Source organism: Panulirus ornatus, chromosome 37 (assembly GCF_036320965.1).
Source record: "Panulirus ornatus isolate Po-2019 chromosome 37, ASM3632096v1, whole genome shotgun sequence".
NCBI classification, from domain to species: Eukaryota; Metazoa; Arthropoda; class Malacostraca; order Decapoda; family Palinuridae; genus Panulirus; species Panulirus ornatus.
Window position 1 is genome coordinate 14,804,415 of NC_092260.1, and position 15,845 is coordinate 14,820,259.

Sequence of the window (15,845 nt, forward strand, 5' to 3'; positions counted from 1 at the left end):
GCATAAATATGGAACGTCTGAGGCGCACATCTACATGAGACAGCAAGAGCAAAACCCTTAATTGTAATATTAATTCGAATTTATATTCATATCTATTATCATATGTACTTGAACATACCACTGAAGTATATCTATCAGTGGGTATGTAATACTTCAATAAATTCCCCTGTCCCTACTATCTCTTCTCTTTCCTTGAAGAATCTCTTTCACATTATAACCTGGTTTATCAAGTTGTGAGATGACCAACAGATCAATATATATCACATACATTCAAAATTGAAGTCGCCTGCATTTCTCTGAAATGAAATCACTAATCATATCATATCACATACATTCAAAATTGAAGTCGCCTGCATTTCTCTGAAATGAAATCACTAATCATATCATCATGTGAGCTGCTGCCCAGCTCATGGTTCGTGATTATGGCAAATCCACTCATGTGAACTTAGGCCACTGATGATCTCGGGTATGTTTTGATGAATTCAGTTTTAAAGAGCTCTTCCCAGAAGCCACCATCACTGACAGAGCAACAGTAATCCTCAATGCAACCGAGAGGATTAAGCAGAGTCTTTCAGCCGATCTCTTTGGAATGAAAGTACTTTCAGTACAATCATGTTATGTGATGGCAAACCAGGCAAACGTTAAATTTCTTGTACTGATTGCTTTTCATCAATATCTGACTCCCTACTAGAGATTTAGAATGATTTTAAGACCAGAGTATCTCAAAGATCGTTGAGTTCCCATATTTACTAAAGTTACACTCCGGGACTTCAGATTCACAATGAAACGGTTCTTCAGCAAAACCTATCTCTTCCTGCTATGAAAAATTAAAAAGCATTTGAACCTAGCCACAGAAAACAATGGCATCAATATGGATTCTTCTGCATCTGCTACACAAGATACAATATGGGTGATCCACAAGGAATATACACCGTCCGAGGTGAGACCTTCTGAACCGGGTGTTTGGAGGTCCTTCATTACTGGAAAATAATACATTTTTTCTTTTTGCCGGATCGGACAAAAAAAAAAAATAAACAAAATCATGAAACAAAAAACAGGCATTGATGAGGATCTTGCTGCTTAAGATATCCTGTTTCCAATCCTGATGTTTTTGCTGCTTCGACATGTACCCCAACCCTTCTGAGGTACCTTCTAAACTGGAACTTCACCATACTGAGTGGTTAAGGAAAGATATGGAATTTTCCTTTTATCCAAAATTAGAGCAAGTGCGCGCTCATTAGTACATCCTGTAACCACCACTCTACGTAATTTAAGGCTTCGGAAATAGTTTTCATTATTCAACGCATGTTATTTACATGTACATTATACTTCAGTACTCGCATCGAGGAAAAAAAGGGATAAGGGTAACTGAAAAGTAAATTTTGTCTCTGGCGAGCCTTGGCAGTCGCCAACACGGACCATAAATACCCCCGAAGTGGCACAATCATCTCAGAGGTAAGGAAGCTCTTCTCCCGCAGAGTATTAAAGAAAGCTGAGCCTCGAATATCTTGATTGCTGATCACTACAAACAAGGAGTAAAACATAAAGAATACTACAAAGAAGACGAGGATAAAATGAACACCGTTATTACGTCGTTCTTGGCGCTGCTGCTGGCTGTGGCGGCACAGGGCAGAGTAATCGAGGTGAGACATTAATTACTATCCATAGTTAACCTAGTTTCCTATCGTCTTTCATGAAAGGCCATTTATCTGTTAAGTATGTCTGACTAGTACTGGTAACATTCTTACTGTGTCTATATACTCTATGGAAGCCGACACCCTGTTTGTATACGCAGGTTCGCATTTTATAATAACATGTAATTTTTTTTTTTCGGGTTTATGAATTTTAGATAGCGCGGCTACAATAAAACACTGATTCAGTAGTTTTTTTTTTTTTTTACTGCTATCACAGGTGTCTGAATCACAAATACAGGGACTTTCAGTATACAGCGTGATTATCTCCCGGCCACAGTCCGTGCCGCGAGAGAACGCGTTAACAGAGCAATGCTTTCAAGGCCCAGTGGAAAACATATGTTAAGTGATGAACACATTGCTTATGAACCATTTGTTCATATACGCATCATTCTAGCAATGTATGTTATCTCAATATAACCATAAAAGTGCCCACTCCAAAGATATTGTTAATAAACGTTGAATTACATAATGATTCGGTACACAAATGATGTTTCATCGTTCATGGCAGTCTTCCCTAGCTAGCTTCGCCAGTCTTCTCTACTTTCTTCCTTACGATATTCGCGTTTTACGTTGAGATTAAGATAAAGACAGAGAATGAGCGTGAGTGTGACATGAAAAAGGGATATTGTAACTGTGTATGTCGCCTGTGTCGAGTCTTTTATGATCAGAATTTGTAGCAGTAAATTGTGCGTTGAAACTGACTCGAGAATTACGAAAACCAGACTTATTGAGTATCAAGATTTATAGTATTGACAGCTTTCAAAACATTATTTAGATAACAATAAGTTACCATCACAGGTAGAAAAGTATCCCACAACTGATACCCTACTTCGACATGCACTATGTTATGTACGAAAACATATTACTGCTGCATGTGGCTTTTAGTTACTGTAGGTTGTATATATAATATTTGATATGACCCTTAATAATTTTACTTTCTAAAAAAGAATAAAACAATTATATTGGACCATGAAGATCAAAGTATTATCCTTAACAGAAAAACATCAACTCTGTCATTCATTTCACGAAAATATGCAACATTGAAGCACAGTACGAGTCATAGTTTAAAAATAAAAACATTTTAATGGTCTAAAGATAGAGATAATTTGACTGAACACAATGAAAGATACTGGTGACTTTACAAGTATATACACACTAATAACCAACCCACATGAGTATCTACTTATGCAATTATTGGGAAGGGGTTGGGGGGGTGAAAGTAATATCAATGATGCCTTCCGTTTTCTATGAAAATAACAAACTTGCCTCCTGAATAACTGATGATGCTCATTAACTGTATATGCACAGGTTCTTGTATGTTCATGAGGCTTAAAGACTTTTAACGATTTTATTCTTAAATGAAGTCTTTTTTTTTATCATTAGAGGTCTTATATCAATAAGATTACTAATATGACTCATCCTTCTCAAATCAAGACTTAACTGTACAGCCTCCAATGCGGCGGAGCGATCTCTAACCTGACTGTTAAATAACGGCCCACCCCTAACCTGCCAACGGTCACACAGTAATTGCATGACGCTTAACAAGAGCTGTACTGCATGCTCTAACCAATGACGAAGGCACGCAAGCAGTCAGCACTTGGGAGCAGAAATCGAACAACCGTGTGTGTGTGTGTGTGTGTGTGTGTGTGTGTGTGAGGGAGAGAGAGAGAGAGAGAGAGAGAGAGAGAGAGAGAGAGAGAGAGAGAGAGAGAGAGAGAGAGAGAGAGAGCAGCGTGAGGAAAGTGAGTCGTTTTGAAGTGGGACTGGAAGATTGCTTTGACACGACTCTGCCCAGTAAGGACGTAGGGCCGGAGCCAAACCCAGATGTGACAACAGCACTCCAAACGAATTCGAATCAATTCTTTGTATAGTCGAAGTTACTGCTCTTAAAGGAGGAACTTTCGGCATCTTAAAGAAAAAAAGAACCCAGTTTATCCCTTACAGCCTGACGTAGCCATCTGTGTAATGCAAGGCTTGCTGTATAATGACTATTGAATACCAATAGCTCCAACTGTGTGTGTTCAAAAGCCACGGCTACAGTGTGAACACGTACGAACGCAGATCATCTTGAACATCTGAAAAAAGTGATAAAGAGACTTTTCGGTTGGAGGTCATAACTAACTTACCGAAGCAGGATTTAGCATCCCTGGCAGTCGAGAGGCCTGAAGCCCAAATAACGAACCAACGAAATCTGGGTATCAAAATATACATTAACTTTAACAAGCAAGTTGGGATGAGGCCCTCTCACTCTAAGATAGTTATTTATAATCAGTAGTTTCTCCCTTAAAACCATTAAGCCCTTGCAAAAATCCTTTTCAAAAGCTTTGAACACGATGGCACGACTCTTAGGTATGATGGCTTGACAATCATATCCACAATGGTCCTACAGTCATGCTCAAGGTGTTATATATACTGTAACATATACCACGAAATTACATCTCTATTCCATTCAACATGTACAGTGCAGTGTAAGGCAATGTCCATTATATATATATATATATATATATATATATATATATATATATATATATATATATATATATATATATATATAATATTCACATATACCAACCTATGCTCGACAGGCTATGGCTTAGCTCTCCCAGTCCCTCACGTCATCGATACTCCCATTTCCTTTCTTTTTTCCGTGCAGAAAAGAAGTATGTTTTAAATAAATAAATAAATAAATAAATAAATATATATATATATATATATATATATATATATATATATATATATATATATATATATATAGAACGGATTAATAATCCAATAATCTACTCCCAAATTATCCAATGAAGTACCAAATATGGATAAAATCTTTACGTACATATTTGACGTGTACGGTTACGAGCCGTTCGGCAATCGACACCCACTGAATTTAAGAACGTACAAAAAGTCTTATCATCAAGTATACACACACTTGAACAGAAATGGAGGTTTGAATATAACTTAATAACGAGGTAACTGTTTATTCGCATCACTCAAAACACGACTGAATCAGAAACATATAAAGATGTGGCCGTGGTAATGGTTGGACGGCCTTGATAAATGTTTGTATGTTGTGGTACATGGTTTAGTGTTCCCCTTGGTATATATGGATGCTTAAGTAAAATTCTTATAGCACATTTAAGTATTGCTCCTCTGGCTTTCCTGTTTCTATGCATGATGGGACTGATCGATGTCCCTCAGTCATATTCATAATCTCAAGGCCGTTAACGAATCCTCGTGTGTGCTGATGTTTACCTGCCGTACTCAACACTTCAAAGAAGAGGATCAAAGATGAGCTACCCGTCAAGGAAAGGATTCATGGAAACGGCGGTTATATTCTCTCAGACCTTAAGCAGAGAGTAAAGATATTGGGCTCCGATCTCTTAGATCTTGCGAGAGACAGTAGAAGATTGTAGAAAAGTGATTATTATGCTCTCGTAATGGCAAGATATTGATTTTTACACGGTGGTGGAGGTGGCGAAGACTCCGGCTGGGTTCACTCGAACTGGTAGCCACGTTTTATATATAAAACAAGTAACCCCGTTCACAGGTAACTGGTACACCTCGACCGCAAAGAGTAATACTCACATACAGTCCTACAAATAATGAAAGCCTTGTTAGTACACCAATGCAGCCTTGTCCATATTTGTAACCTGGTTCACACTAACTGATATCCTTGTAGGAGCAGTACCCTTCATGTACAGTGACATATATTTCCCTTGACTCAATCAATATGCCGTATAAAATAGTATTTCATTTCACATACAGTGCTGTAGTCTCCACTTGGCACGCGCGCGCACACACACACACACACACACACACACATACAGTACGTTCTTCAGACAGTGATGATTCCTTTCACACCTCACAAACACATCCCCTGACACACCCAGGATCTGCCAGGGTCGGGAGGCCTTGGCTGGCAGAACGAGCCAGTGTGTACATCATCCTAGTCACGGGGCGTTAACCCACCCATGGTTTCCTTTTACACTTTATAATCTTGACTATTATGGCTCGAAGTTTAGCTACACTGCCCTGCGCTCTTTCCTCCCCGCTGAGCAAGTGATGCTATTCCTAACCCTCCTTTTCCATGCCTCGAGAATACAGTATTTAACAAAATATCATATTTTCAATATTGGAGTTTTTACTGAATCTGTTCTCTATGACGAAATTATTAATGATCTGGTACTATTGCCTATAGTCATACAATAGTGACTTACTATGATGCACATGTTATCTTACTCCACATTACTTCAGAAACACATAACATGAAACTTTGCTTTAAAATGGTTCAAACTGTCTACAGCAGCACGTGAGAAGGTTACCAAGGCCCCGCCCTGTTGCGCTAAGATTTTCTAACCTATCAAAATAAATCATGCTCTTCAATTTACCGTAAAGGAGAGTAAATTGGGAGGTAGAGCTGGTACCATAAATTAATGACTGCTAATTGTCTGATGGTCATTAAGCCAGAATTCGTACCATTTTACGGCAATCTTGCAAAGCGGCAACTCGATGGCAAACTGCTTTCCAAAACAACATTTGGTCTTGCAAGTATAAATGTATCATCCAGTCGGACCCAGAGCCTCGAGTATTTGTTGAAAGTACACGGAACATAAGGACCCTCCCGGTACAGATGTGTGAATTCACTACAGTTTTAACCTCCAGATTATCAAGTTCCTGATATTTGTATCATACAAGTCATATGAAATCTAGGAGGTCATATGTGCAGCTATCAGCTCACGCTACGTTATTATGGCACAGTCAGTAACAAACAATACATTTCTGCTCCTCGCATATTGTGACTGGCTGCCCAGGTCTGGTTGGTCCTTAGAATATGCATCGTTCTTACAGACCTAACTTTCTCTGGTCTCTAAACAATTCACAGCTGTAGACTAGATATCTCTGCCCAGAGGCCCATCTTTTAGCGCCATTTAAACACCGCAGCAGGACCTTTGAGCTCGGAGGTACGACCCTGGCATATGACGAAGCCTTAAGCCTAGCCTTTGACCTAACTCATAGGGTTAAAGTCAAAATCCCACATCATCATACCTAAGGGACGTACCATCGTGTTCAAGGGGCTCGATATTCAAAGAGAACAGACGACTTGTACCTTGGGTGTCTTCGCAATCCCTCAAAATCAAATGCTTTCCCCAACAGCCACATTTGATGGACACTATTTAACCTCACTCTTTGGCCGCATGAAAACATCAATGAAGATGATACGAGGTTATTTCACCTCTTTACAAGAACCTAAAGTTCGATATAAGATTATGAGAAAATAAAAGCTCAGTTATTTACCACATTATCTCCTCCGGATAACCAAATAAGAATATATCAATAAATACAGCCGTTTTCAGTGCATTACCTCTCCACTATTTTCCTGTTTATAATGAACACCGAGTAAAAATATGTCCATCATCCTTAATTAATATCCCCTCACATGCCCCAAGTTCCTCCATCACCCGAGAAACCTTTATATTTTCCCGACAGCCTAGATCCTCAAGGACACGACGTGTTATGTACTAACCGGTCAATCGAAGTCCCAGAGGGTAGAAATAATGTTTTATTAAACACACACACACACACACACACACATATATATATATATATATATATATATATATATATATATATATATATATATATATATATATATATATATATAATATTCGAATATAGTGCATATGAACGCGCTCTTTCATTTTTTTTTTTTTTTTTTTATACTTTGTCGCTGTCTCCCGCGTTTGCGAGGTAGCGCAAGGAAACAGACGAAAGAAATGGCCCCCCCCCCCATACACATGTACATACACACGTCCACACACGCAAATATACATACCTACACAGCTTTCCATGGTTTACCCTAGACGCTTCACATGCCTTGATTCAATCCACTGACAGCACGTCAACCCCTGTATACCACATCGCTCCAATTCACTCTATTCCTTGCCCTCCTTTCACCCTCCTGCATGTTCAGGCCCCGATCACACAAAATCTTTTTCACTCCATCTTTCCACCTCCAATTTGGTCTCCCTCTTCTCCTCGTTCCCTCCACCTCCGACACATATATCCTCTTGGTCAATCTTTCCTCACTCATTCTCTCCATGTGCCCAAACCATTTCAAAACACCCTCTTCTGCTCTCTCAACCACGCTCTTTTTATTTCCACACATCTCTCTTACCCTTACGTTACTCACTCGATCAAACCACCTCACACCACACATTGTCCTCAAACATCTCATTTCCAGCACATCCATCCTCCTGCGCACAACTCTATCCATAGCCCACGCCTCGCAACCATACAACATTGTTGGAACCACTATTCCTTCAAACATACCCATTTTTGCTTTCCGAGATAATGTTCTCGACTTCCACACATTTTTCAAGGCTCCCAAAATTTTCGCCCCCTCCCCCACCCTATGATCCACTTCCGCTTCCATGGTTCCATCCGCTGACAGATCCACTCCCAGATATCTAAAGCACTTCACTTCCTCCAGTTTTTCTCCATTCAAACTCACCTCCCAATTGACTTGACCCTCAACCCTACTGTACCTAATAACCTTGCTCTTATTCACATTTACTCTTAACTTTCTTCTTCCACACACTTTACCAAACTCAGTCACCAGCTTCTGCAGTTTCTCACATGAATCAGCCACCAGCGCTGTATCATCAGCGAACAACAACTGACTCACTTCCCAAGCTCTCTCATCCCCAACAGACTTCATACTTGCCCCTCTTTCCAGGACTCTTGCATTTACCTCCCTAACAACCCCATCCATAAACAAATTAAACAACCATGGAGACATCACACACCCCTGCCGCAAACCTACATTCACTGAGAACCAATCACTTTCCTCTCTTCCTACACGTACACATGCCTTACATAGAACACATAATGCCCTCTACCAGCCAGGATTCGAACCCAGGACCTTTTGGGTGGTGTTCGGTACCACGTTCCCGAATACCACGCAAAACGTCCTGGGTTCGAATCCTGGCTGTTGAAGGGTATTGTGATATATATATATATATATATATATATATATATATATATATATATATATATATATAATTTTATTTAGGTGTTTATAATTATCGCAGGACCAATTTCTGAGAAGTCTAGGTGTTATCTAAGATATCTTTCCAAGTCTGCTACTTCCAGAAACAGGAAGATGTGAACCCCATTGTATGTAAATTCTTTGACGAGACCGTACTTCCTATAATACCATCTCGCCAAAGTTGACTGTGCTAGTGATGGCAGAGAATTAACGCAGGTTTTCATATTTACTGGCTGATAAGAATGCTTACTTGATCCTTTTGGTGTCTGCTGAGACAACCCGTCGGGAGTGGGCTCCGACAATTACGAGATCCCTTACCTAAACAGAATAATGACATTAGATTCGTCTCCCGAGACATGAGGACCTCCTGTTGGGTATATTTCAAGGCACATCCAGGTACCTGATGAATCGTCTCCCTATAATGACGTCCCTTTTCAATAAGTAATTTCCTTTAAAGCTCTATCTTGCAACTTCTACGTAATTTATAGAACCCAGAACAATTCTATATCCTTAAATAAAAATACGTAACGCACTCAACATGTAAGATATTCCACATGTAGATAAAATGTGATAAAATAAGTGGCAAACAAAACAAAGGAAGAACATTCAAAAATGAAATATAAACAACTGATTTCAAGGCTTTAGAAAAAAGAAAAATAACACTAATAGTAATGAAATGAAAACTTAAAAACTGGAAGTATTACACGACACAAAACGACAGGTGACTGTATCAATGTACACCAGGACACTTGAACGAGATCAATACAAAATTCCTTGTAGAAAGTAACCTTATAAAACTTTAACGAAGCCATCCATTGCTACCTGGCTCGCTTCTCCCCAGTAACACCAGCCCATTTATCGGTGGGTAATGTGACCCTGCAGCCTATATATGGTTCACGGGCGCCTGAATATAAAATCCCTTAAAAAACTCATTTACAGCCCCTTTGATATCCAATATCTGGGAGGGGCAGCCATCAACTACCAGTGCTCCTTCACGTCATATCCAACAACTTCTGAAGGTGGAAAAATTAATAGCTTCGATCAAGCCCCGTCGAATATGTTTCCCTACCTTGATATAATTACAGGTATTTATATACGGGCTTATGTAAATGGAGGTCACAGCAAGAATGATTGAGACCTGTTTTCGAGATCAAAAACTGTTGCGCACCACAGGCAAACAAAACTTTGTCCTTTCAAATCTATCTACCATGCGAACGGTATTTAACAATGTTTGTGGGAATGGGACAAGCTGCGTCGAACGGCTGATAGCATAACTTACCCAGTTTCTATCTACAGTAAGTCTTATAAACCTGATCTGGAGGTAAACTATCAAGATTACTGTGAGGTTAGTTCGCACAGTATGTTTTACCATTCTCGATGGCATATGAAAAAAAAAAAGTTACTCTTCAAGTTCGGTGATACCAAATTTGAAAGGTAACAGACACTTCTTAATTTCTTTTGCGCATGGACCAACATAACACGGTAGAAACATGCAACATTCAAAGGCCATCCCGAGTGAATGGAGAAAAAATGAGGAAAATAATGTAGATCTAAATCAGGACTCCGCAGGTATTTGTACCCCTGATTCTTCGAGGAAGAAAAGATTAAGTAGAGCGGAAAAGACAATAGGAGGAAGGGAATTCCACAGCTTAGCCGTTCGAAGGAAGCCAGGCTTGTCCCCACAATGATAGACATATATAGACATATACACAGACTTGCACATATATGTATTCATGATTCACACACACGACTGGAAATTATAGAAAAAGCAAATCCCATCTACACGCCAATATGGGAATCTTTTCAGTCACAGAGAACGTGATATCCAGTGTGTGAGACCTGTTTACGGATATAACTTGAAGCAAACGTATTTTCACATTATGTTTTATGGTTGTATTCACATTATGTTGTTCATGTAGTGTCCATAACCTGTACTTTTGAAACAACAAGCTTAAAAAGAGAGAAACTAAATCCGTAACAAAGGTAAGTGGGAAGGAAGGAAACGGAAGTGACGGCAGGTTATCTGCAGGTCTACACACCTCAGACACAGCCCACCTGGTTGCCAATGAGGAGGATGGGACTATTGCGATGTGTAAGGTGTGTGTGCACTCGTATGTCACGCGGCATGCAAGACAGATGAAATATTGTGGACAGATACCCAGAAGAGAACTCAGTGGCCTGCCCTTTACTATGAAGTAAGAGTAAGTACATACGACCAGATTCCGTCCGGAGGCGTGATTTTGAAGGGACGCGAAATGTCGTACATCATCACCCAAGCCCTGACCGAAACAAAAGGATAAGAACGAGCAGCAGCGCCAAGACACACTCTTCTGTCGCCTGAACCCCTGCCACCTCACACCAAGAGTAAACTGAATTAGGTCGACGCCACTTCACCACCAGATCTTTATTGAACTCCTCAGGAACAACAGAGTCTCGTTACCAGCACTCGAGAGAATTCCACACTTCACTCCTCGGTAGATTAAATCAAACCGGATACACTTTCCACAGAAAACGCCGTCATATTCCCCAAGTCTTGGTTACTTACAACAACGGCATTTCATCCGTTCTCAGGCAGTATTTTAGTATGATAACAATAATTCAATCATACATTTCATATACCTCAGTATCCAATCATTATTACGTCTTCTGGTGGATCTTCTCCACAGTACAAGGGGCGTGGAGGGCTGAAGTTTGGTCCGTTCCTTTGGAGTCACGTTCTTTTCTTCCGTATATTATTCTTGGATATCGTTTACCCCCGTGTGCTTTAACAAGCAGTTTCACACTATTGTTGCTGCTCTGTCCTCAGCGTGCCATCAGCGACGAGAAATCGTTCCTGAACAGCGTGGGTCCCCTGTGCAACAGCCAGAGTGCCTGTGGCTGGGAGATCTACGGCGAACTCCACCGTCACATCTACTACCTCCGCAACGCGTAAGTCATTCACTTAGTCTTAACCTGCATGAAACTTCGATTTCCCTTTTTGGAGACTGTTGGATTTCAGCAGTATCAGCTCATGATGACTGCTAGACAGACTGCTTAACCCCTGGAGTACAAGGGTACGACCTTTGGACACAACGGTACAATCCTAGCCTTCGTCCCGACCTTCAACTGGTTAGGGCAAATGCCACACCCCTGAATCTAAAAATTGTAATTTAGTACTCTAGATGTTACCATACATATAATAATACATCATGCAAGGCTTATCTCATGCACGTTAAATACTTTTGCACTGTATATTTCCCAATACTGCACTTCAACAACAGCGGTGGTGTTTGTCGTGTTGTATTTAATGATGAGCTGCTACATATTTGAATAATGACACAGTCATTGTGTTCCTGGACTACGGTGAATCTTAATCTAACATTACAGACACACACACACATTATATATATATATATATATATATATATATATATATATATATATATATATATATATATATATATATTTTTTTTTTTTTTTTTTTTATACTTTGTCGCTGTCTCCCGCGTTTGCGAGGTAGCGCAAGGAAACAGACGAAAGAAATGGCCCAACACCCCCCCCCCCATACACATGTACATACACACGTCCACACACGCAAATATTCATACCTACACAGCCTTCCATGGTTTACCCCAGACGCTTCACATGCCTTGATTCAATCCACTGACAGCACGTCAACCCCTGTATACCACACCGCTCCAATTCACTCTATTCCTTGCCCTCCTTTCACCCTCCTGCATGTTCAGGCCCCGATCACACAAAATCTTTTTCACTCCATCTTTCCACCTCCAATTTGGTCTCCCTCTTCTCCTCGTTCCCTCCACCTCCGACACATATATCCTCTTGGTCAATCTTTCCTCACTCATCCTCTCCATGTGCCCAAACCATTTCAAAACACCCTCTTCTGCTCTCTCAACCACGCTCTTTTTATTTCCACACATCTCTCTTACCCTTACGTTACTTACTCGATCAAACCACCTCACACCACACATTTTCCTCAAACATCTCATTTCCAGCACATCCATCCTCCTGCGCACATCTCTATCCATAGCCCACGCCTCGCAACCATACAACATTGTTGGAACCACTATTCCTTCAAACATACCCATTTTTGCTTTCCGAGATAATGTTCTCGACTTCCACACATTTTTCAAGGCTCCCAAAATTTTCGCCCCCTCCCCCACCCTATGATCCACTTCCGCTTCCATGGTTCCATCCGCTGACAGATCCACTCCCAGATATCTAAAACACTTCACTTCCTCCAGTTTTTCTCCATTCAAACTCACCTCCCAATTAACTTGACCCTCACCCCTACTGTACCTAATAACCTTGCTCTTATTCACATTTACTCTTAACTTTCTTCTTCCACACACTTTACCAAACTCAGTCACCAGCTTCTGCAGTTTCTCACATGAATCAGCCACCAGCGCTGTATCATCAGCGAACAACAACTGACTCAATTCCCAAGCTCTCTCATCCACAACAGACTTGCATACTTGCCCCTCTTTCCAGACTCTTGCATTTACCTCCTAACAACCCCATCCATAAACAAATTAAACAACCATGGAGACATCACACACCCCTGCCGCAAACCTACATTCACTGAGAACCAATCACTTTCCTCTCTTCCTACACGTACACATGCCTTACATCCTCGATAAAAACTTTTCACTGCTTCTAGCAACTTGCCTCCCACACCATATATTCTTAATACCTTCCACAGAGCATCTCTATCAACTCTATCATATGCCTTCTCCAGATCCATAAATGCTACATATAAATCTTTTGTTTCTCTAAGTATTTCGCACATACATTCTTCAAAGCAAACACCTGATCCACACATCCTCTACCACTTCTGAAACCACACTGTTCTTCCCCAGTCTGATGTTCTGTACATGCCTTCACCCTCTCAATCAATACTCCTATATAGGAATACTCTACAAACTTATACCTCTGTAATTTGAAAACTCACCTTTATCCCCTTTGCCTTTGTACAATGGCACTATGAATGCATTCCGCCAATCCTCAGGCACTTCACCATGAGCCATACATATACTGAATATCCTCACCAACCAGTCAACAACACAGTCACCCCCGTGATTTCAGTGCATTATACATGAAAGCTAGAGACTGAGTGTGAACGAATGTGACCTTTGTTGTCTTTTCCTAGAGCTACCTCGCGCGCGTGCGAGGGGGAGGGGGTTGTCATTTCATGTGTGGCGAGGTGGCGAAGGGAATGAATAAAGACAGCAAGTATGAATCATGTACATGTGTATATATGTATATGCCTGTATAGGTATATTCATGTATACGTTGAAATGTATAGGTATGTATATGTGCGTGTGTGGACGTGTATGTATATACATGTGTATGTGGGTGGGTTGGGCCATTCTTTCGTCTGTTTCCTTGCGCTACCTCGCTAACGCGGGAGACAGCGACAAAATACAATATATAATAAATATCCCTTGCATTCAGCTCACTCGCTACCCTGTTCATTAACAAATTCAAAATACCACGGTATCGTCACACATCCCTAAAGTAAGTCTGCCTTCATCGAGAACCACTCACCCTCCTCCCTTCTCAATTTCAGAAGCAGCTTAACAGTAAAAGAGCCTTCTCTAGGAACTAGAAAAAAAAAAAAACATGGTTCGATAAAGTGTCCGGATGTAACGCAGCTTAATTTACTAAATCTTTACGTACTCGCCCGGATGGTGATTTGTGCTATTTTCTATATAATTCTTGTTTGATTCTGTGTGTGTGTGTGTGTGTGTGTGTGTGTGTGTGTGTGTGTGTGTGTGTGTAATTACTGCGTGGATAGGGAGTTCTTCTATACTTGTGTCTGAGCGTAAAGATTCGCCTTGTCTAAGCCTGACGCGCGACGTTGCCAATGACAGCCTGTTCTCTGGTTGCCATCACTGGCACAAGTCGATTGTCATTGTTTGGGATGTTGTAGGTGGATGTGTGTCGTGTACAATGTTGGCTCATTTATTTCATAACACATCTATGTACATTACTGAAGAGGTTGTGGTGTGCGGCAGGTGCCAGTGTCCTCCGAGCACCCGGTGCGTGAGGGTGGAGGACGACATACTGCAGGAGGCCTACATCTACAAATGCCGCAGGATCCCTTCGCCCAAGGTCTTCTGAGGAGGACCTACCAGATGGCAGCGCCAGCGCATACAAGACAAACGTCGCTACATATTTTCAGGAGAGCATGCATAACACTCTTGTAATATACATATATATGTAACTGTGTGTGTAGGTGTGTGTGTGTGTGAAAGCATACATCAGTACATATAGTACTGCACACCAGTTTACAAAACGAAAATGAATGTATGTGACACAATAGCGTAGTGTGCTATATCATAATGGATGTAGAAATAAGACCAGACAGTTCACTGAGGTTTCAGCAATAAATAAATAAATAAAAAAAAAAACATATTACAAACTGGGAAAAGAAATCTTCAGTCCTCTTGTTTATTTTTTCTTCTGAAGGTGAGTTCATTGTTTGTACCAAAAACGCACTAGCAGCACAGTAAACAATGCTGTCTGCCTATTTATAAATGCGTTATATGGAGTACATCAATTAATTGACTGAATTTGAATTCATTATGTTAAGGCAGTGGATATTGTCCCCTGAGTTTTTCATGGCACCAATCAGTAAAATGTATGAAAATCGCAATCAGGACAACTTTGTTATATAACCTAACCTAAATTTAAACAATCATGACTGAAAACTCAATCGCGTTCTAGGAAACCATAACCACTTCGTACTGGTAAAAGTTTGGTTTTCAGGCGCACTACGTGAATGAATGAATAAATAATATATATATATATATATATATATATATATATATATATATATATATATATATATATATATATATATATCACACTGGAAATTGTTTTGAACGCCTTTTCGATACGCTAATGTCACCAAAGATATGGTTTTGAGGTTGATGAATACCTCTTAGTAATGTGATATATATAATTCTAACCAAATTTCACAGATGATCATACATAATCGATGTATTTACTATTTTTGGACCTCGTATTTTTTTCTCTAGCTTTCAACGCCCTACCTATGATCAAAAGAATGTTACAAGGAACGTCTAAGTTATAGAAAGTCATGA

General features: G+C 40.2%; 1 protein-coding gene across 1 annotated transcript; it reads left to right on the plus strand.

Annotated features, from left to right (window-relative positions):
* Positions 1-1,465: 1,465 nt before the first annotated feature.
* Positions 1,466-15,501, plus strand: LOC139760707 (uncharacterized). Its single transcript, XM_071684269.1, has 3 exons — positions 1,466-1,643; positions 11,543-11,664; positions 14,754-15,501. Exons 1-3 carry the CDS (start codon positions 1,575-1,577, stop codon positions 14,857-14,859), a joined length of 297 nt encoding a protein of 98 aa, XP_071540370.1. The 5' UTR covers positions 1,466-1,574; the 3' UTR covers positions 14,860-15,501.
* The last annotated feature ends 344 nt before the right edge of the window (positions 15,502-15,845 follow it).

Excerpts from the sequence above, each read along its gene's own strand:
- LOC139760707 (XM_071684269.1), top strand. The coding sequence starts at position 1,575 with ATGAACACCGTTATTACGTCGTTCTTGGCGCTGCTGCTGGCTGTGGCG. Across the intron at positions 1,644-11,542 it reads CACAGGGCAGAGTAATCGAG|CGTGCCATCAGCGACGAGAA; the intron begins GTGAGACATTAA and ends CTCTGTCCTCAG. Across the intron at positions 11,665-14,753 it reads ATCTACTACCTCCGCAACGC|GTGCCAGTGTCCTCCGAGCA; the intron begins GTAAGTCATTCA and ends GGTGTGCGGCAG.